Source organism: Amorphotheca resinae, assembly GCF_003019875.1.
Source record: "Amorphotheca resinae ATCC 22711 unplaced genomic scaffold M430scaffold_4, whole genome shotgun sequence".
In the NCBI taxonomy this organism is placed as follows: domain Eukaryota; kingdom Fungi; phylum Ascomycota; class Leotiomycetes; order Helotiales; family Amorphothecaceae; genus Amorphotheca; species Amorphotheca resinae.
Window position 1 is genome coordinate 1,477,084 of NW_020194474.1, and position 21,504 is coordinate 1,498,587.

The window sequence follows — 21,504 nt, forward strand, 5'->3', positions numbered from 1 at the left end:
TTCCCGACCCCTTGAAAACATGACCAGACGCTGAAGTACAATGTGATGGAACGAGTATACGTATGACAATTGAGACAACCCCCCGATCAGAACATTGACCAGAAATGCAACCCCCCAAGCCCCACTCAGAATCCGCATCAAAGACACAGGCCACCAAGATCGAAACTTTTAGACAGAATGCTATCGTATTGAAAGGTACAAATCAGATTGCTAGCCCTTTCCGATAGTACGCTACGATGTCCTCCCAGATTGGAAAGCTTTGCAGCATTACATCTCATCTGTCATTATCTTCTGTCCATAATCTTCTTCTTGATTTCCTCCTGGATGCACGTAAAAGAGAGGCCAACGCCAGTCTAATGAAAGAATATAGTCTTCAACAAAATCGCTCAGATGTGAATGACTCCGGTACACCGTGTAATGCGAGACCTAATGAACGCCCTTGGAAGTCTGAATGTGTGCATAGCAACATGTTTGTAGTCGCAATTTGCTAGAAGAGTTGGTTTTCGTGGGCCGTATGAGCAGCCGTAATCGTGGTTTCGTCAGAAAAAGTGTGTGTAGATCTTAGAATTCTCGTGCACCTCCATTTCCTGCTTGTGGAGTCAGTACCATATTCTACGCATCTTTCAGGAACATACTTACCATCTTGAAAGTGTTAAGCTCCTCCTTGATCTGCTGAGCAAGCATTGGAGTCAAACGGTTGCAAGTGGCAATCTCGCCTCTACGGTCGTACTCCCCGCTGGGCCAGGTGTCGTGAAATTGGATCCGGGGGCTAAAGGTGGCACTTCGTTTGGTTCCTCCATGTGGAGTTACCGGGACGCTCTTCGAGTCAACTCGGAGCCGCAGAGCCGACATGAAATAGTCCTCACCACCCAACGTCACTGAACCAGTCCGCCTATGACCCTGTTGTTCATCGCTGGGTGTGCTCGGGGCTGAAGAACTTGGTGAGTCGTTGACGTGTGGGATTTGTGGCAACTGGAGGCTTGCTGTCTTGGTGTCGAGTACCGGGCGTATGACTGGGGAAGAATTACCAGAGTCTGTCCCAGAGCCTAAGAATGTTAGAACTGATTAGAGTTTGCAGCAAAGACAAATAGCTCACGTTTGAGAATTCCTTTCTTGACGGCCGCAAGAACTTCTGCACGCTCCTTCTCACCACCGACGATACTCTTCCTAGCTGCGGAATCTTCGGTGCTTGAGCTTCCGAGACGTTCGTTGCTAGTATTGGCTGCATCCACAGAGTTTCTCTCCAGCCTGGGATATCCAGTGCCTCCTTTAGCTTGGTCATGCGGGTTTGCATTTACGTTGACCTTCTCCCTTTCGGCCTCCACAGTAACCATGGATACTTGAGCTTGGCTAACTTCTGGTAGAGCAGCATCCGCAGCGGGAACACCGATAACAGACTTTGGCCGGAATAATCCAACAAGAGATCGAGTAGATTTCTTCATACCTCGGCCCATCTTCCTGATCATGATCGAGGCGGATGATGCTGTCGAAGATATAGAAAGATTATCAGTCGAGCCCGTGAAGAAATTACCCTGTCCTGAATAAATTCCAGATCCGATACCTCCAGCCTCTTGTTGTTGAGCAATTCGGGCCTGTTCGGCTTCTTGCTCATCTTGGTATTTTTCTTTTCGAAGTTTGACGCTCTCGGCCGCTACGGCCGCGTTATTGGCAGCACTGTTCTCGGCTGAGGCCTTACGCAGCTCTGCAGCGCTTCCAAACGAGAAGGCTCTCCGCAATCGCGAAGTTTTGTTTTTCTTGCCATCCTTCTCATTTAAGGCAGCCAACTGCTTTGCAGCAGGGCTCTGAGATTTCGTGCTATGGGCGGCCTGCGCGTGGGTTGGTTTTGCCGGCGTTTGAAGAGCCGCATTTACTGTCGATGCGAACGAATCCTTGGAAGCCGAGGGCTCGGGATTCATTGCCATCGGCTTGGACAAAGGAGAAGGGTTGGTGATTCTTTTTGAGGCATCGGAAGAAGAACCACGGGTGGGGATATTTACAAGCCTTGCTGATTCATTTCTGGACGATGTCTGTTCTGCAGCTTGGGAGGACGAGGACGAAGCGGGGTTTGTAGTTGCCATGGACGCTATGCCTGCTTCTCGCTTGACCTGATTCCACGTTAGCGCATTAGCGAAATTGAGGACCAAACGAGTGTCATTTGGTGAGAATATCGGATAGGGGTGAATGCATCAGAGAGGCTTCGAGGGACAACTCACAGAATTTGGCCGAGAATGATGGTTGCTCCGCACAGAATTTGTACTCTCACTGCTTCCGCTGCGTCCATGGGAAGCACCCGGTCGAGGAGCAACAACTGGAGAACTTCGCAGGGGGTGTTGTTGCTGCTGGTCAATTCGGCCGTTAGCGCTGTTAACCAGACGTAATCCCTGCTGTTGTAATGCCAAACCGCTACCATGCGAGTATTCGGCTGCGTCAATTGTATGAATGCTCCGACGCCGATATTTCTGTGATTGTTCATGGCTCATGTGGCGATTTAATTGCATGTCATCAGCAACGACGCCTGGAGTAGGAGTGTAAGCCCCAAGTTGTCTCAAGAATTGTGGGATCTGAAGATTGAATTCCTGGAGTGTGATGGGAGGTGCCATGGGTGGTTGGGTGCTGCTACCGTAGAACTGCATAGTATTTGGCATTGCCGAAGCCTGAGTGTTGGATTGCGGAGAGGACTCTGTACGACGGTTATTTGGCCGACGATATCGATCAGGAGAAGTTTTTGTCGTTGGAGAAGCCAGTGGAGCGGCAAGGGAATGGCTGGAAGTGGGTGTAACAGTCAACTGAGATCGAGAATTTCCAGTAGGAGCTCGAGCAGCACTTGAAACTGACGAATCGTCCCCCGGGCCTGACCTTTGGCTTGAAGAGGAGTGATCAGACGACGACGATGTGGTAGATACAGAAGCGGCAGTAAGATGCTGTGATCGGTTCATTGTATTTGCCGATTCCGAAGACGTAGTCGGAACAGCCCCAGTTGAAGAAGCTCTTTGGTCTGCTCGAAGGTGAGGGCCACTTTGCGTACGCGATCCGGTCACGAGTCCAGGGGTACTAGTGAATGCATATGGAGCGATCGGTGCAGGCCCACGATAATTTGACATCATGCCGTTGTTCATCCCATGGAAGCTGTTCCGATGCATCTGTGTTGGAGTGGCAGCGTATTGATGGTGTGATGGGGTCTGTGAAGAAGATTGTAGGATCCCTGATGCTGAAGACGGACGCGTCTGGAGCATGGTAATGGTACTAGACTGCTGGGGGTATGATTGAACGAGGGCAGCCATAGTGTAGCTTGACTGCGTTCGTGGAGTACCCAAAAAGCAGATAGCTTTTCGGTGCTTGGGCGTTGGGCTTATAGCTGCATTCGTTCTTCGTTTTCGAGGACGACGTGGTAGGTAGAGGTTAGGGGTAGAAGCGGAGGATCTATGCGTAAGAGGTGGTTAGTCGACTATGTTCAGGAGACAGCATTGCATCAATAGTTGGATCTGGGAGGTGGAGTTGTTTTTACACAATGGCCACAAGCGCGTAAGATGGATGTGTGTAACGAACCTTCAATTAGGGAAAGAAAAACACTAGTGAAGGGAGTATTATTACGAAGATTGTACGATGTAATCAACAAGAGCTAACGGTTGATGCAAGGACCGAATCGAAGGAGGACGCCGGCGGCCAGGTAGAGGATGGATGGAAGGATCTCGCGTCAGGCAGAACACACTTTCACCGCGGTTCTAGACGATGCTGTCTCTCACAATAGCCACGACGAGCAACGACAATAGGAGGGAGAGCTATCGAAGTCGTGGCGGGCAATCTCACGGGATTATTGTGCGTATCGAAGCAACCTCTCTCCTCGGGGGTGTACTTCCTTCAGGAGAAGCGACAGTAGGAGAGGAATGAACAGAAGAATGCTCGTAGGCGAAAGGACGAGCGGGACCGAACGAAGGACAATACACAAACAACGAAGAAGGACGAAAGGCCGTCGACGACGAGGAAAACGAAGAGGGGTGGACGGGAATCCTCAACAGCAGAGATCGAGACAGGGCCCAAGAGAAGAATGTCGAGAATTGGATTGAGGAGAGCGGCAGGAGAGGGAGGAGAGTTATTCGTGAGGGCGGGTTCGAAAGGGCGCCTGGCTACTCTAGGACTAGCGCCCATCCAGGCCATCATGCCATGTACTCTGTAGGTAAACTGTACGGCACTATCGGGGTACCTCAAGGCACTGTGCTTTCATGTATACGACGGTGCCGTGCTTGGAGCGGGCGGTACCTGGGCAAGCAGCGTCTGTGGTTATTCTACTCTATTCGTCTTCACTACACGACCTTACACGAGATACAGGGCAAAGAGGATCTGGGCGACCGAGACGCTGGCGTTGTCTCTTCATTGTTGGAGTCCGCCGATTATTTCTGTCTCAACACCTTTCCGGAGTAGTAGGGGAGTGAGATCCGCTACTAGGTTACTGTACTTAGAGCAGCCAGGTGCCGGAGCAGTCGGAGGTCTGCGCACAGGCACGAAGCAGTAGTCTACGGACTCACGACTCGACTACTGAGGACCAACTCAGGGGATCGCCGAGCCTTCAGATCCTTCTTCCTTCCTTCTGGAGGGCTTTTTATTCTTGTTATACTGGAGGATCTTGGCTTCTCGCGCCTCATTCACAGAGCCCATGGGGCAAGGGTGGCATCAGTCCCTTCAAGCCGCCTGCAGCCTGCTGCATAGAAAGAATCCATGTCCTGCATCTGATGGCACAGTATAGACGGTGGAGTTGGCTGGACATTGGCCCACGGGCACCTGGCTGGTGCGGCGTGCGAAGGGTTTGAAACGAGACGCGTGTAAATGCCAAATCAACCGCCAGAACGCACCTCAATTCTCGAATGATTCTCGACAGGCCAGGAGCCTCTCCTCTTTGAGCTTGCCTGCTTACTCCGTCCTCTGACCTGGTATGGGCACAGGGGGAATCGGACGCGAAGCTACATAGGCCTAGGTATGTTACGGGTCCCCAGCAAGCGAGAGTCTGATATGAGTTCTTACTTTTACCTAGTAGAGCTATAGACTACAAGGTAGTAGTCCATACTACAGTATATTATCCTATCCTATCCGGATAAATCCTCCGTAGAAAACAAAACGGAGGACAAAAGGAGGCAGATGGCGCCTCTTCAATAGATGATAGCGGCCACAGTTGACAGTTCTCACGAGAACTCTCTAGGTCCAGCCGCATCCCTTCCCCTCATTCCAGGCTGTGTTGTAGCATGCATGCATGGCTTTGCCGCGGACCAAGTGGCAAGGAGTTCTTTACGGGGTACGACGCGGCGGCTGGTCTCTGCATAGTATGAAATTCTTCAAAAATCAAAACCACAGCATAGGACACCCCGTACAAGGTGGGCGCGGGATAAAGGATGTTGTCATGGCCAAACAAGCCGTTCGTCCTATCTGTGGGGAGTGCCAGTGGCCAGCTCGAAACTACTCGGTAGTAGTACGAGTACAGGTACACTGGAGTACGAACTACGAGGGTAGTAGTATGTAGTAGAGCGAAAAGCTTTTGCGCATATCGCGGGTGGGGTTTTGGCTCTTGACACTTGACAGCCTCGTCCCCGGGCGCTGAGGAAAGTATGAAGTACTACTTCGTAATCATTGGGCCGGAGAGATAATACTGTCGATAATAATAGCCCATGAAGGGTTGCACCAGATTCCCAGGCTTGCCGGAGCCACATTTGCCGATTCCAACGACATTGTCTCTCAGAGTCTCTCTCCTTCGAAGAATCTCCCGCCACTTCCACTGAGTTCTATCGTGATTCGTGATCCCTCCGCTCCCACCCACTACTAACTACTACTTACTATACTGGGCTACGGAGGCAGAGTACAGCTCTACGGAGGTTGCGGCAACAGCTAAGCAACGGCATGGGTTTTAGGACTCCTGACCACTCCTAGCCCACGCCTCCAAGCCTAGGGACGAGCTGGTGATAAGTAGACAGGTGTTCGGCGATCTTCACCAGACCGCGGTTGGCTAACTACCCGTCAGTGAACTACGGAGGACCCAGGGGCAGGGCCGGGCGAGCCAATCGCCGTCCCACTATGACGCTGCTGCGACGAACGACGGGGGGGGCCGGTAAGGTTAGTCCAGAGAGCAGCAAAGCATACGATGATACGGGGATAATAATACCCACTCACACGAAGCCCGAAGAATCAAAGATGTCCGCCCTCCTTGCAAAACCCCTCTCCAGACCCCTCACGCTGTGGCAATTAGTAGCATACAGACTCCAGAAAACAGAGCAATCATGCAAGGAAGGCGGCATGCGTGCAATGGGTGTGGTGGATGCAGTGGATGCAGTGGATTGCGGTGGATGATGCAACGCCTATCGCGAATAATGCGAAATTCCCAATGCTTCGGGCATTTTATCTCGCCATCAACCACATTCTGAACCGCCAATGGCGAACGTCAATGAGACAGCCTCGGCATGCCCCCCTCAAATACGAAGAACTCAATCGTACCGTACTCCGTAATCCTCGGGCTCACCGCTCAGGGGACGGGGATCAATTACTCATTACCCCAGAATCTACTCCGTACCTAGACACTGCTGTTGCTTGTATTTATTTGTCTTCATTATTGTGGCTTTATTATTGATTTGATTGTTGCTGTATGATTGCTCTTGTCAATACGAAACAAGGCTGGAGTCTCTGGACCCTGCCAATTTATACACTGCCGGTCATGATCTCTCATCTCTCCGCTATGAGTCTATGACGATATCATCGCTGATCTCAATCCGGCCCAGCCGCGAGAGATTATTATCGTGACTGAGTTTCATTACTTAATTTAACTTGGTCGAAGCTTATGGTAAGGCAACAGATAGTGCTATCTCTCTATCTAAGGCTCCGAAGTACCGAGGACAGGCTATGCTTGTTGGTGTTCATTGAGCACTTGCACTTGGAGAAAATCGGACGAGACAAGATGAGGCTGAAGCTCCCCCTGATTTGTGTTAGAGCCTCAGGCATCCGTGCAGATTTCTCAGCCTCGTCGCGCGTGATTACGAAGTAAGACTTGCGAGGCAAACCCATCCTCAAATCAACAACCAACCAACCATGCCCCCAGAACTCATCCCCGATGATGAAGACTACGCCTCTTCCGAAGACTCTGACTTTGCGCCCGATGCCGCACCTGTCGAGGAGGCTTCCTCGGACGAGGAATCGGAAGCTGAGGAGGCGACTGTGAAACAGAAATCCAAATCTGCGAAGAGGAAACGAGGGCAGGATGACGAGGCTGAAGATGCAGGGTTTGAAAATTCTGGAGATGAGGCGATCATTGTGAAGGGTCTTAAGAAGCAGAGGAGGAAGAAGGACAAGGAGGCGGATGAGGACGAAGGTGGAGAGGGAGGCTTGATCAAGACGAGGAGCATGCGAGCTTTGGAGTATGCTCTGCCATTACGCTGATTTTTAAAGGTAGATGCTAATGTTTCTTGTAGGAAGATTGAAAAGAAACCTCTCGCTGATGCGTCCGCCGCAACAATAGATGTCGATGCATTATGGGCAGATATGATATCTGGCAAAACGAAAGCAAAAGGACCCGAAAACAATCAATCCACGAACACCAGCACACCGATCGATTCAAGCGGCTCCTTGAGTCCAAATACAAGACGGGATGGCCTACATCCAGATCCCAAGGAAGCTAGAAAAGACTCAAGATCGCCCAGTACACTGAGTGATGGGCCTGATTCCATGATAATGATCAAACGAACCTACAACTTTGCCGGAAAAGTCCACATAGAACAAAAGCTGGTCCCCCGGAACTCCGCAGAAGCAAAGCTATTCCTCGCCTCTCAAGACAACTCTACCAAACCCGCAATCGAAGATGCCTTATCATCCATTAAACCCAAAAGACCGACCAAGAAGGCCCGGAGGTCTGTATTTGAGCCAGTGTCAGATATACCGCCAAGGACTGACTTACATTTCGGTGTGAGAAAGGACAGCGGGGTGCAGATTACGGCATTGACCAAGGATGCGAAGAAGCTGAATACCGTGGAGAAGAGTGCGATGGATTGGGCGGGCTTTGTTGATAAGGAGGGCATTAAGGATGAGTTAGATGCGGCTGGTAAATCGAAAGGGGCGTATAGGGCAAGACAGGAGTTTTTGGCAAGAGTGGAACAGAAAAAAGAGGAAGAGGCGAGAAGAGCTAGGGGGTTATGATATCCAAGTATGTGACAACGACAAAATCCATGTTAATGTGTTATACCCAAGACGTTACGTTTGAAGTGACGCGATCCGGCATCATAGCTGTGGTTAGGTTTATTTCTGCGCCTAATCTGCGCCAACTGAGCTCTTGCATTTCGTCTAGCTCAGGGATACATTCACAGCTTTGCCCGCCCTTTCTCCGTACCCTTCGGCAGCACCGCAATATCCTGCCACGGCAAGCCCAAAAACTCCCACATGAAATGGAATCTAAGGCCCACACGATCAGAATTCCTCTCCCAAATCCAGCGCGCCTATTCAAGAGAAGAAGACCTACCTATCGCTGCCAAAAAACGGCTCCTCCTTCCCCTCTGCATTGCGAACCCAAGACCACGGTGCTCCAAACGCCCCTAAATCAAGGGCCTTCTTCGTATTCGCCATTAGCTTATCCTTCCACTCTTTCTCGCCTGCGGCCTGCATGATTTGCTCTACCTCCTTCTCGCTGAACAAGTTCGTTCCGCGGAGTACTTCTTGGAGGGATTCCGGGATGCTGATATTGACGTGCGGAGGAATCCACATGGCGCGCATAAGCAGCTGCCATGTCTGCTCGAAGGTAGAGCGAGAAAATCTGGCTTTGATGTAGCAGAGTGCACGTTGTGGCTGCGAGGGTTAGTTTCTGGGGTGTGATGGGAAGCTTTGAGGGGGAGGGGAGGGGGCTAGTACGAGGAGGGTCACTGGAGGGAAGAAATCAGGCGTCTCGATCTCTTCCATCCCGTGGTACTTCTTTGTGCGAGCTGCATCGAATGCTCCATAGACTGCTTTGGCGGGGAGGCTCCAGGGAGGCTTGTTTCCAGAGCCGTGGTTTACGCCCCCGAGGAAGATGGGGATGAAGCTGTTTGGAAGTTAGGATTGAGATACTTGATAGCTGGGGATAGAACTCACTCAACAGTCACATCATGGGATGCGAGTATTTCACGGTTCTTGAGAAGGTATTTCAGGGTCACGACGCTGTAGAATGAGGCTTTGGGAAGTCAGCGCAAGGGGTAGACATAGGAGATTTGATATGTCGGTGTTATCGGTACAGTTGAAGGAGTTGATTAGTGATACTGATAGCAATCCATGTAACAATCTATATGGCCTCCCATGATGCCTTCTGTATCCTTACTGATGTGGTCAGCGAGTAAAGCTACTTAATATTTGTACGGGAGGTCGCTGAAGGCTCTTCGGGTGCTGAGGATCAATTGACTTCGCGATATTTTTCCAAAAAAAAAAAGGTGTTCTTGGATAAATAAGAATAAACTAAAGAAATGCTTCACATGATACCAAATCGCTACCTTTCCCTCACATTTATGTCCGAAGGTACCTCCAGACGTCGATTACTGACTGACAGGGATATGGGGTAAGCTCATGCGGGGTCAGCCGACGGAAGCTTTGATCACTAAACATCTTTCTATGCTCTAATCATGAGATGTACCGAGCTTCAATTCAATGAGGCAAGATATAGAAGCAAGCTCATGACACTCGAAATGATCTGCTCAAGATCGGACCCCCGTTATTTCCAGAGAGGGCTCAGTTAACACAATAAGAAACAATATGGCTCCCACTCAGCAAGTTGCCCTGGTCGTCGGTGCTTCTCGAGGCATTGGCCGACAGGTAGCTATTGACCTAGCAAAGAACGGCTATGCAGGTAAGCGCACTCTCAGATTCGAAGGAGAAAATTCACCTAATAATTATCTCTTCCTCTACAGTTGTGGTAGCCGCAAAATCGACGAGCAATGCGTACGCAGTGACGCCGTTCCCGCCAGATCCCAATTCGCCGCAGTCGACCATCAGCACAGTCGAGCGCGAGATTCGAGAGGCGGGGGGTCAGGCAACTGCCATCCCTGTTGATACAAGAGATTTCAAGAGCGTGCAGGAAATGGTGGAGGGCGCCATCAAGGTCATATCCCTGTCGCGGCTGGACTGAACCGTGGCTGACATCCCGGCAGGCGTATGGTCGTGTCGATGTCCTCGTGTACAACTCGGGCGCGATATGGTGGGCGTCAGTGGAGAATACGCCCATGAAGAGATTCCAGCTCATGCAGCGTGTCAACCCTGAGGGCCTTTATGGCACGGTCCAGGCTCTTCTCCCACACTTCAAGAACAATGGTTGGAAAGGGCGGATAATCGTCGTCAGCCCACCTATCTATTCTCGATTTTTCCGAGGAAAGACCGCATATGCGATGGGGAAGGTTGGAATGAGCGTCCTGACCAAGGGTCTAGCCATGGATTTTGAGAGGGAGAAGAGGGATGAGATGGCTATAACAAGCATCTGGCCTGCTGCGGTATGACCTCTCTCCGGGAGAACGACACAAATAGTTAACATGAATAGTCCATTGAATCTGCAGCAACAGCCGCAATGACCAAGGAAGATCCAAGTACCAAGAAGGATCTTAGAAAACCGACCATTTACTCGGATGCCATCCTGGCAATGTTGCGTGCGCCGGCAAAGACCGTGAATGGGCTCCTCGCGTTGGACGAGGACTTCCTGCGCGAATATACTGGCATGACAGATTTCTCGAAGTATTCCGTTGTGGAAGGGGCGGTGCCTAGGAGAATCATGCCGGCCCGTTTGCCCGACTTGACCGTAGCGGAACAGGCGGATGAAGGTCGAAGAACGGATAGTATTAAGATGAGAGCTTCTAAGCTGTGATTTTAATTACGTAGAAATTGTAGCGTGGGCTGTCAGTTATTATGATTTTTTACAACTTATTTAATCTAAGAGAGTGTCGGAAGACTCACAATTATAATGGCGAAGTGGCTTTGTTGGGCCCTTTCTCTCCGCCATCATCATAGCAGGCGGAATGGTCGAATGGTTCTTAACGAATCCAGAGGTATATCAATACCCAATTAGTAGATTGGTATTAGTACTCTATATCATTTCCTCCGCTTCCTATATTGTATGATATGCAGGAATAGCAGCAGCTATCAATGTTAATTGAAGATTAATTATACTTCACCAGTTCAGCGGTTTCAGTACCCGAATCAGAGATTTGCTCAGAAGTTAAGACACTCTTTGACAAAGATTTTGTAAACAACCAGGTAGTCTACTAGAGCAGAAATACTCATGGAGATTAGCTTTTCAAAATCATAAGATTCGTTCAAAGCCTTGGGGGGGGGGGGGGTCGCTCCCAAGGATCTACACAAAAAATGGCCCCAGGCTTGTAGGGTTTGTTGTATCAACTGCGGTGACCAAGTAGTAGATTGAAAGGAATATATTCGAATATTTTTCAAAGAGAGTTGTCAGCGTACCTAGGTAGTTAGGAGAAAACCTAGAGATGCCGCTGCAGACGATTGAGACGATGAAACAAGCACGGTCACGTGATCGGCCTCCCCGCATTCAGGAACAAAAAGGAGCTTAATCGCAATAAGCTTTTAAGCCGCATTCGCTGGGGGTCGACGGCGGCGTGTATATGATCTACTTCACAAGCAAGCTGTTCCTTCCTTTCCTTTCTTTCTTTTCACCCTGATCTGGGCACTTTTGACCGATTTTGAACTTCCGTCTCAGTGGCCGCCAAGCGCTCTGGGGCCTCAGCCAAGTAAGTGCAGCTCAGATATTGATGAAATGCAGCTATTTGGAAAGTTCCAATACTCTCTTTCGATGCGTTATCTGCATTGTTTGAATCCTTTTTGCAGGACGGTGCGCGAAGTATCGCTTGGTTGTACCTTTTGTGGTGCCGCAACGCTAGCGGGTCTGGTTCGCTTACGCGAGCCGGGGCCTGATTTGAATACCTGCGACCTGCTTGACTTCACTTGACCTTCAGAAATCATCCATTCACTCTTATTGCATCTCGTCAACCCATCTGCGCATCGGGCGTGGGGTCGTAGACTTCTTCTTGATTAAAGTTCGCGTCTTTTTTTCAATTGCAAATCCAGTATCTCCGCTTGAGCACGTCAGCCAACGCCCGCACGAATAACAAACCTCACGCGAAATGATGCACGCCTGAGCATACATTCGACCTCAATCAATCTGTATCCGATCTCTATATCTGTCGCAAGGTATATCTGCCTAGATAAGTGGGCGCATTCGTCATGGGAAGCTCAAAGCGGAAACTCGACAACTTCGATCCCAACAAGTCCGATTCAAACGACACGGACTTCGACCCGTCGGAAGATAGACCACGGAAGTCTGCCAAGAAGTCACGATCCCACGGGAAGAGAGCGTCGGCGGCACCGCGAAAACGTACCAGATATAGAGGCTCCGACGTGACGGACGACGATGAGGAGGACAGCTTGTTAGAAGACTCATTCTCAGAACCAGAGGAGGAAGAGGAAGTCGAGATGAACGAGAAGACGGGGAGAGCGGTGCGCAAAGCTGCCAAGAAAGAGGTCAATTACGAGGAGAACAGTGATAGCGACATTCAGGACATTGTTCCTGACGACGACGACAGCGAGGAGGAAGTTACATCTAAGCGACCGATTAGACGTCCCCGAGGTGCTGCTGCATCGGCTGAGGCCGAGAGCGATAAGGAGGTTATACCAGAGAAGAAACCAGCACTGGTCGTGAAGTTGAAGGTTAAAAACAGCGCTATTCAACCAGGCCGCACCACGAGAGCTGGCAGTGCGGCTCGCACGCGTGCAGGAGCAAGCGCAGAACCTACCAGTGCTGGAATCTCAACCCGAAGAACAACACGCGGTCGCACAGAAGAGGGTGACGAGCCAATCGAATTGTCAACCTCAGGCCGTCACGTAATACGAGCTTCTCGAAGTCCAGAGCCCATCGGACGTGCTAGGTTGACCCGAGGTGCGAAAGGTGTCAAGAAGCCTGCTTCTACCATCAAGGAGGAAGTACACGAGACGAGCTCATACGAACAAGGCGAAGACGTGCCTACCGAGATTGCTGGCACCGACGAGCAGGAAGAGGCAGATGCTGCTCCTACCGAAATCCCCGACGACTCTGCTGCCCCTGTTGAGGACGAAGATGCGGATGGGGGTGAGGCGCAGACAGCAGTGGGTCTCGACGACGAAGAATCTGATGATCTTCCTCTAGCGCGTACGGGGCGGACAAGGAGTACTCGAGCGAATGCTGCGGACTCAGCCGTTGTTTCGGATATCGCAGAAGATACGACCGCTGCCGAAACCACAGGAGGATCTCGTCGCTTAACTCGGGGTTCCAAATCAAAGCAACGCAAGACCGGGGCCGAGGCAAGCAGTGATTTCGAGCCTCCTGAGGAGCCTTCTGATGATGAGATTTCGGCATCCGATGCAGAGCCTGAGAAGACCAAAGCTGATGATAATGATGATGAATACGAATCAAGCCCAGTAAGAAGAGGGAGACGCGGTGCGTCTGGAAAGTCAAAGAGTACCTCTAGAAGGCGTGGGAATCGTGCCTCTGATGATGAAATTGAGCTTGATGAAGATGAGTTAGCAGAAGAACTCCAGGACCTGAAATCGGGAACTCGGAGACGCCCTCGACGCGACCCTGATATTCTATACGAGGTGAAAGGTCGTCGTGAAAGAAAGCCTGTGGATTACAGCATCAAGCCAATGGATCAGATATATGCCGCTGATGAGGACGAAGAAGACGCAGCTCCAACACCTACTCGAAGGGGTAGAGGAGGTCGCAGTGGCGCCAGCCAACCCTGGGAACGAAATCTATACACCACTTTCGGTCCATTCGGTGGGGGTGGAGGTCCGACACCAGTCATTGGCGGACCGTGGGGTACTGGCGCTACTGGTGGTGTTGATTCCGATAGTAGCGACGACGAAACACTTCAGCGTCCGACTAATGTAGGAGGAAATGCGGGAATGACACCTACGTCTGCATTTCCGTCTGGATTACTCGCGCCGCTTGGCCAAACGAACAATGACCCCACTGCAACGCTCTCTGGTACCCCCGCCAATCTCGGCAAGGTCAAGAGCCAGAAAGCTCTGGCTGACGCTGATCCCCTTGGTGTCGATCAGAATGTCGACTTCTCGAAGGTTGGTGGTCTTGCAGGCCACATTGACCAATTAAAGGAAATGGTTCAGATGCCACTGCTATACCCAGAACTATTTATGAAGTTCCACGTCACTCCTCCTCGAGGCGTCCTATTCCATGGACCTCCTGGTACTGGTAAAACTCTCCTTGCGAGGGCCCTTGCGGCTAGTGTGGGAACTGGCGGACGAAAGATCACATTCTACATGCGCAAAGGTGCGGACGCTCTGAGCAAATGGGTTGGTGAAGCAGAGAGACAACTACGGTTGCTTTTTGAAGAGGCAAGGAAGACACAGCCTAGTATCATTTTCTTCGATGAAATTGATGGCCTTGCTCCTGTTCGGTCGAGTAAACAGGAACAGATCCATGCTTCCATTGTCTCCACATTGCTTGCACTGATGGATGGTATGGATGGCCGAGGGCAAGTCATCGTTATTGGTGCGACGAACAGACCCGACAACATCGACCCAGCTCTGCGGCGACCTGGGCGCTTTGACAGAGAGTTTTACTTCCCTCTTCCCGATTTCGAGGGTCGCAAATCTATTCTCAACATTCACACGAAAGACTGGGGAATAGATGACAAGTTCAAAGAGTCTCTCGCCCATGTCACAAAAGGCTATGGAGGTGCTGATCTGCGGGCTCTCTGTACTGAAGCTGCCCTTAATGCCATCCAGAGAACCTATCCTCAAATCTACTCTTCGAATGAAAAACTCATAGTCGATGCAGACAAGATCAAAGTCACGGCCAAGGATTTCATGCTATCTATAAAGAAAATGGTTCCTTCATCCGAACGATCAACTTCTTCGGGTGCAGCTCCACTTCCCAGACTGGTTGAGCCGCTTCTTCGAGATCAGCTTAAGGCAATAGAGGGTATTGTGGATAGCTTGATTCCTATCAGGAAGAAGACAACAGCTTTAGAAGAGGCTCTGTATGAACAGTACGATGATGATGACCATGGTTTTGGACGGGAGACCATGCAACAAGAATTCGAGAAATCACGTGTGTTCCGCCCACGACTGCTCATCGGTGGTGAACCGGGCATGGGACAAGCCTATATCGGTGGTGCTCTATTGAATCACTTTGAAGGCCTACATGTTCAAAGCTTTGACCTCCCTACGATCTATAGTGATTCCACCAGGGTAATTCATTCTATTCATTGCCTCCTTCTACCTTCACTAACTTCGTTCAGTCTGCCGAGACCGCAATCGTGCAATTATTTGCTGAAGTCAAACGCCACAAACCGAGTGTCATATATCTGCCAGCAATTGACACATGGTACCATACTATAAGTGAAGCTGTGCTTACTACCTTCCTTGGGCTGCTTCGAGCTATCCCTCCTACCGATCCTGTATTGGTTCTAGGCATTACCGATAACCCACCCGACAAAGTGAATCCGGAACTGGTTCGAGATTTGTTTGGATTCTCAAAGAAAAACACTTTCCTGATTAACCGGCCTTCTCGAGTGAGTGACTTCTTCCACTGACGAATGAAGTGACTTTGCTTGCTGACTTGTGTTAGGCTAATCGAGAGGAATTCTTTTCTAACATTATCACGTATGTGAGAAAGGCACCCAAGGACTTCCCAGAGCCAATGAACCGCAAGAAGAGAAAGCTCGAGAAGCTCGAAATCGCTCCTCCTCCTCCACCTCCTAGACCTCCAACCAAGGAGGAGATTAAAGCACAGAAGAAAAAGGACCATCAACTCCTGAACTTATTGAAGGTTCAAATCCAGCCAATCATGGACCAGATAAATAGGAAGTACAAGAAATTTCGGACTCCTGTAATCCCACAAAGTCAGATCCAGTATTTGTACGACGAAATGGATCCCAATTTTGTACGCCCAGACATACCACAATTTCGACCATTTGAGTTGGGTGTAAACAAGGATGGTGTGAAAGGGTTACGTGAAACTGCCAGTGGGAAATTTTTCTACAATTTAGAAACAACGACGATCGAGGAACGTCTGTCAAATGGCTTTTATGCGCGACCCAAGGATTTCCTAGCTGACATCAGATCCCTGGCGAAAGATGCAAAACACATTGGTGACAAGGATCGGGCTTTGAAGGCAAAAGAGCTTCTTGCCAATGTTGAGGTCGATATTGCAGCAATCGAGGCTCAGCCTGCTTTTGCTGATTGCGAGAACGTCTATCTAAGACAGCTGCAACGAGCGAAGGAAAAGGAGGAGAAGCTCAGGAAGAGAGCAGCAGAAATCGCCGGGTTTGATTCTGTTGTCCGGTCTGACATTACAGACAGCGGAGTAGCCCTTGGTGAAGCCGTTCCGGGTAGACTGCCCACCGCGTTGGCAACCCCTGTACGCTCAAGTGGTCTGTCGAATGGTGTATCAGCAGGGTCCGAACATTCACAGTCCCATAATGGGACCTCAGTCCCTTCACGCCAAAATGGTGACGACGTCCATATGACTGGAACAGAGGATCATGACCAGCAGGCATATTCAAATTCTCAAGGGATGCAACCTCCTGATAAGCGACGGCAGGCGATTCTCCGGGGTTCCTCGAACCCTTCAAACCACACCACCGGCGCAAACACTCAAATTTCTCAGCGATCAGCCTTCCAGGAAATATCACATGACACCTCCCCTTCTGCGTTGATCAACGATGCATCCACAACAACATCTGGCAAGAAGACATCGGATGGATGGAGCACGCAGGCTACCAATGGGATTGGTGGCCATTCATCCAGTCCTGTAGAAAAACCTGCACACGATTCCCAACTACCAGATACCCAACGAAATTCCGAGAGTCAGCAAAATAACACTCAGGGCGACACCAGCAGTGACGATCCATGGCCCCATTCACAGGCTCATGGTCTTGCTCGTGGCAATATTGTACAGACGTATGGTTCTCAAACTCCAAGTTCAGGGAGCTCGTACTCCCAGAACCCCGCAGTACCACCATTTAATGCACCCTCTCGTCAGCCCTCGGCAGTCAAGAAGGCAAGCATGGCTAATATTCTTAACGATTCTCCTGTCGATCCAGCTTCACAGACCTCTTCGCAGAAAGAAATTATCACCGACGAGTTTTTCCTCGATGACCTGCTGAAAAGACTTGTAGAGGGCTCTAGCGGATGTTCGATTGAGCAGTTAGAGCAAATCAATCGCGAGCTGATGGATACATTGTGGGCAATGAGAGGAGAGTACAATCGAAACCGCGTGGCGGCCAAGTTGGTGGATGTGTTCAATGACACCATCACCGATATCGAGGCGATGCAGAAGGTTCTTCAGGCGAGTCAAGAATCGCAGTTGCAATCATAATGAGGCTCGGGGAAAGTGAACGGTAGGATGGGGGCGTACGGTTTGGGAATTTAGTCGTGTGGAACGGACTTGGGATTTTGAATTTGTATTACAGCAATGCGGGATTCGGCAAGATTGTATAACAAGAGAATGGATGACATTTATCTGTGAATATCCTCAGCTGCAGTGATTGGTGTGCATCGGCCAAGTGATATAAGGTATGGTCTTAGTTCTCTAGTTATGTACTTGGTTTCAGTGATTCATGATCGAATACACCAACTTGCACTCTTGTCTGCGGGAGCTGAGATGGACAAAGGCCTTTTCCGGGGCCAGACAGCTAGGGGAAGGATATCTTTGGATCTATTATTCCAACATCTCAACTCCGTCCAGGTGGCACAAAGTAAAATTATATCAACGCATCATACCATATACAATATGCACAGCCGATTTTCCACATTCCAAACATCGACACCCCGGAATACTCGCCACTAATACTCTCAGGGTTTGTTTCTCCCCCGATACTCTACCTCCCCCCCCCCCCTTCTCTCTCTCCCCTTCTTTTTCGATAATGTACTTGAAGAAGCAGAAAAGCGACCTCGTAGAACACATACGGAAGTATAACCTACCCCAATTCCAGCGACTCCCCCCATGGTCTCCTACATCCCGAGGAAGGAAGGAGAACGGACGTGAAGGCCAGGACAGCTTCGAAACTCCTGGGAGACATACATACATACCCTTTTACTCGAAGCAACCGCCTTCCAAGCGCCCGGAATGCTTCTATAGGCACGGAGTTTCCGACACCTCAAGGCAAATAATTAATCGTCGCGTTTAAGCGACGGTCCTCTGACTCCGTAAGTTCGATGATTGCAGGCATGTCCCTGGTATGAACAGGGACGTTTCGGTACTTGTGTGTACCAGCGTTTTGGTTCTCGATACTTGACTACTGTAAGGGCAAAGTTGATGGATGAAACACAATCAATATGTTGATCACCCCTCCCCTGTGCATGGTTCGATGGAAAGAAATGGTCATCCACTTTACTTATTTCCACGGGTATGCTGTGGTGACTACCTACCTACTGAGGTCAATATAAGACTCATCGTGGATTTCGTGCACGTCAGTAACGGTTGAGCTACCGTCGCGGCCCGGCCGGTGATCTGATCCACACACAGAACTTGGCCCGTTAACTTGTGGAGCTTCCCGCTCGAGTTGACGTGTTCGAAGTACATATATATGTAAATGAAGTACATAGAGATGCAGGAAAACGTAGGGGTTGAAGAAATCAGAGAATCTGAAAGATATCAATACCGGTGGCCAACTCTCGAGAAGTGATAGCAACCAAATCTGGGGAGCACAGGTTTCTTCGACAGGAGGAAGGAGAACAATATGATATGCGATGAGAAAGGGATTTTAAAAGAGAGAAAGCATATGATCTGCCAAATTTTGAAAGGTGGCTTTGATGGTATTACGACATTCATATTTGGCTATGTTTCCTTTTTGGAGTGTTTTGCGAGCGGACTGGTTTTTGGTAGGTGATCATCATACATAAGGTAGGTACCTAGGTACCTAGGTATTCGAGTGCTCCAACTTCCACTAGATATTCTGTCAATGGAGATAGGTTATAGATAAGTTGATACGCATTGAGCATAGATTAGGACACTGGAGCTGGTTAAAAAAGGGCCCTAAAAGAGACATGTAGGATATTACTTGAGAGACTCTATACCGGGTTGCGTCTTGCTGGGAGGGGTCGCTGTCCTTTGCGTATAAATAGACGAGAATGATAAAATTGTTTGGACTCGACTGATCTGGAAGCAAGTTCTTTCTATCGAAACAGATTGGAGGGTTTGTATAGATTTATGTGGCAATAGGACGAGATAGAAGCTTTACAAGTCTGTTTGGTTTTTGGAGTTGTGGGGAGGTGGGGGAGAGGAAGGGGGGGGGGGGGGTGGGTAAGTCGGCGCGCGCTGCACTTAAACGTTTTCCATAGGAGTCTCGCTGTCACTTTAAAACGTTTTAGAGTAGACAGATAGAGCATATGGAGTAGAGGGAATACAAAAAGCACATTATCACATTGTCTTTCTTAACCTTATACACCTGCTCCTACCTATGCCCTGAAGACGGGGGTTCATCACGTGACTACAACGTCCGCGGGACGGCAAGACAGGGGACGAGGGGGCCTGGCCGTTCTCGTCCTACCCTACAGCTCCCTTCACCCTTCACCCTTCACCCCTCCCTCCACGCCCATGCCGAGTGGCGGACAAGGGGAAAGACAACGCATATATTCACGATTTGGAGGTAGAATCGACTTTGCACCCCGTTTTCGCTCATAGATAGATATCTTATTTACAGATAAGATGTCTACACCTATGTTGTTGGGAAGAAGACAGACGACTTTAGGTCTCAGAACTAGGTATGTCCGGCAAGCAAGGCCTGCCCGCAGCTAACGAAGCGGTATCGATAGCCATGGGATCCTTGTGCGCCTCTCTCCAAGACAGGATACATACCTCCGTACTAATGTAGTGTGAGGATACATTCCGACTGTACCTCCTCGTTCTTGTCGTCTTCGTCCTCGTCCGCGTCCGAATGAGTACGTGGTCGGCATTTGAACGAAAGCGAAAAGTCAAATTAAGACTCGGAGAGAGGGGGAAAAGGAAGAAAAAAAACCCTTGGTGCATGCACGACTTCTGAATGCTTATTACCGTGTTATTACAGCAGTGCCAGTGTCACGTTGGAGAGGCGTGTACTCTGTACGTTGCCCTGCTTCAAGGAGTCCAGGGGGGAGCTGCGGCTTGGGCCATTTTGATCGACGCTACATACCACAGACAGGTCCAGTAGTGAGGGTGCTCCTCCAGGGAAGGGCGCATCCCCTCCAGGGTGTCAATGTCATGGGGTGAACTGACTGACTGACCCCCTCACCCATCTATTCCTTCAGAGCGCGATGAACACATACAGAGTAAGGCGAAAGCTTCTTGAGAGAGGAGAGAGCAGCGAGGAGTATAAAACAGATGGGCGCCTCAATACTGCGCAGACACTGGCTGTCCCTCTCCTCGATGCGAGACCTCGAATTTTCGAGGGTGTGCTGCAGGCCTGCAGCCACGTATTCTAGTCTAGAGGCGTCAGAAGTTCGAACTGTGGACACGGTCTCTGCGGAGAAATCGTCGTCGTCAACTTGTCGCCCTCGCTCTCTTGCTCCTTCTTCCCGAACCCTCGTGAGACGAGCTTGGCCATGATTTATGATCAGATTATGGGGGCGGTACCAAAGTATCTCTCCCCGATGGGCCACATGGCAAGATGGCTGTCTGGGTAATGTGAGGCGTTCTCCTTCACCGATAGAGACGGTATCCAGTATCCAGTAACCGGGAGATGGATGAAGGACTGACTGTCGTTGACTGGCTGTCTGTCCGACATGGCTGAGGGCCTTTTCCTGCCATGTCGGTCAGCCGGATTTATACACACAATATGTTTGTCCTGTATCCATCCTCTCCGCCCCAGCCCCACCGTCACTCGACACAGAGTACGCCCCGCGATACTCGTGTCGACTCGGGCAGTCCGCTTCTCGCGTGCCTGTGTGCCTGGACGAGGAGGAGAGGAGGTAATCGGGGGGTCTCGAGAGAGGATAGGCCGCAGAAGGCGGAATGGGTCTTGAACTAATATTAATATTAATCGTTGATATTTTCATTTTCGTTTTCGTTTTCGCCTTCATATTTATGCACTCAACGTACAATCAGGTACACAGTACAGCCCAGCACAGCCGGGAGGGTGAAGAGCGCGGGCTGGGCGCTGTGATTGGCCGCTACGATATACCCGTGACCCGATCGAGCCTAGCGCAGCCATGGGTGTCAGAGGCTTTGGACGACCAGCGACCCACCGCCATCCCAGGTGCTAACCGCTGCCCAATTTCCAATCTGCCTCACGGTGCTGTGCATCGAGCAAGTCCCGTAACCTTGCTGTACATCCCATTTCCACCTCCACTCCCACTCCCACTCCCACTCCCACATCTCCAACAACACCATCTGCCCTCGACGAGAGAGAGCACCAGCAATTCCACCCCGCCGTCTTCTGTCGGCCATCTCTTGCGGCCCACGGTCACGGTGACGGACGACGACGACGACATCAACGACTCTGAAAACGCCACGCCCAGCCCAGAACGAACCCC

At 50.3% G+C, this 21,504-nt stretch overlaps 8 protein-coding genes across 8 annotated transcripts; 4 read left to right on the plus strand and 4 right to left on the minus strand.

The window, feature by feature from the left end:
• Positions 1 to 515: 515 nt before the first annotated feature.
• M430DRAFT_224158 (hypothetical protein) lies at positions 516 to 3,632 on the minus strand. Its single transcript, XM_024864690.1, has 5 exons — positions 3,547 to 3,632; positions 2,214 to 3,420; positions 1,097 to 2,105; positions 640 to 1,034; positions 516 to 590 (listed from the first exon to the last, which is right to left on the minus strand). The coding sequence occupies exons 2-5, from the start codon at positions 3,279 to 3,281 to the stop codon at positions 540 to 542; spliced, it is 2,523 nt and encodes an 840-aa protein (XP_024722488.1). The 5' UTR covers positions 3,282 to 3,420; positions 3,547 to 3,632; the 3' UTR covers positions 516 to 539.
• A 3,430-nt stretch (positions 3,633 to 7,062) lies between these two features.
• Positions 7,063 to 8,163, plus strand: M430DRAFT_26833 (hypothetical protein; the record flags this gene model as incomplete). The annotated part of the gene is made up of 2 exons (XM_024865455.1): positions 7,063 to 7,388; positions 7,443 to 8,163. 2 exons carry the CDS (start codon positions 7,063 to 7,065, stop codon positions 8,161 to 8,163), a joined length of 1,047 nt encoding a protein of 348 aa, XP_024722489.1.
• A 161-nt stretch (positions 8,164 to 8,324) lies between these two features.
• M430DRAFT_17891 (hypothetical protein) lies at positions 8,325 to 9,591 on the minus strand (the record flags this gene model as incomplete). Its single annotated transcript, XM_024863760.1, has 5 exons — positions 8,325 to 8,415; positions 8,483 to 8,805; positions 8,869 to 9,037; positions 9,088 to 9,166; positions 9,534 to 9,591. 5 exons carry the CDS (start codon positions 9,589 to 9,591, stop codon positions 8,325 to 8,327), a joined length of 720 nt encoding a protein of 239 aa, XP_024722490.1.
• Positions 9,592 to 9,738: 147 nt separating this feature from the next.
• Positions 9,739 to 10,837, plus strand: M430DRAFT_26834 (hypothetical protein; the record flags this gene model as incomplete). The annotated part of the gene is made up of 4 exons (XM_024865456.1): positions 9,739 to 9,832; positions 9,894 to 10,084; positions 10,134 to 10,469; positions 10,517 to 10,837. 4 exons carry the CDS (start codon positions 9,739 to 9,741, stop codon positions 10,835 to 10,837), a joined length of 942 nt encoding a protein of 313 aa, XP_024722491.1.
• A 1,120-nt stretch (positions 10,838 to 11,957) lies between these two features.
• On the plus strand, positions 11,958 to 17,570 carry M430DRAFT_118734 (hypothetical protein). Its single transcript, XM_024861723.1, has 3 exons — positions 11,958 to 15,240; positions 15,291 to 15,563; positions 15,620 to 17,570. Exons 1-3 carry the CDS (start codon positions 12,217 to 12,219, stop codon positions 17,369 to 17,371), a joined length of 5,049 nt encoding a protein of 1,682 aa, XP_024722492.1. The 5' UTR covers positions 11,958 to 12,216; the 3' UTR covers positions 17,372 to 17,570.
• Positions 17,461 to 18,305, plus strand: M430DRAFT_224244 (hypothetical protein). Its single transcript, XM_024864692.1, has one exon. It carries the CDS (start codon positions 17,613 to 17,615, stop codon positions 18,180 to 18,182), a length of 570 nt encoding a protein of 189 aa, XP_024722493.1. The 5' UTR covers positions 17,461 to 17,612; the 3' UTR covers positions 18,183 to 18,305.
• Positions 18,306 to 18,525: 220 nt separating this feature from the next.
• On the minus strand, positions 18,526 to 18,843 carry M430DRAFT_224245 (hypothetical protein). Its single transcript, XM_024864693.1, has one exon. The coding sequence runs from the start codon at positions 18,824 to 18,826 to the stop codon at positions 18,650 to 18,652; it is 177 nt and encodes a 58-aa protein (XP_024722494.1). The 5' UTR covers positions 18,827 to 18,843; the 3' UTR covers positions 18,526 to 18,649.
• A 1,314-nt stretch (positions 18,844 to 20,157) lies between these two features.
• M430DRAFT_57669 (hypothetical protein) lies at positions 20,158 to 21,418 on the minus strand (the record flags this gene model as incomplete). Its single annotated transcript, XM_024868685.1, has 4 exons — positions 20,158 to 20,268; positions 20,299 to 20,772; positions 20,805 to 20,995; positions 21,217 to 21,418. 4 exons carry the CDS (start codon positions 21,416 to 21,418, stop codon positions 20,158 to 20,160), a joined length of 978 nt encoding a protein of 325 aa, XP_024722495.1.
• Positions 21,419 to 21,504: the final 86 nt, after the last annotated feature.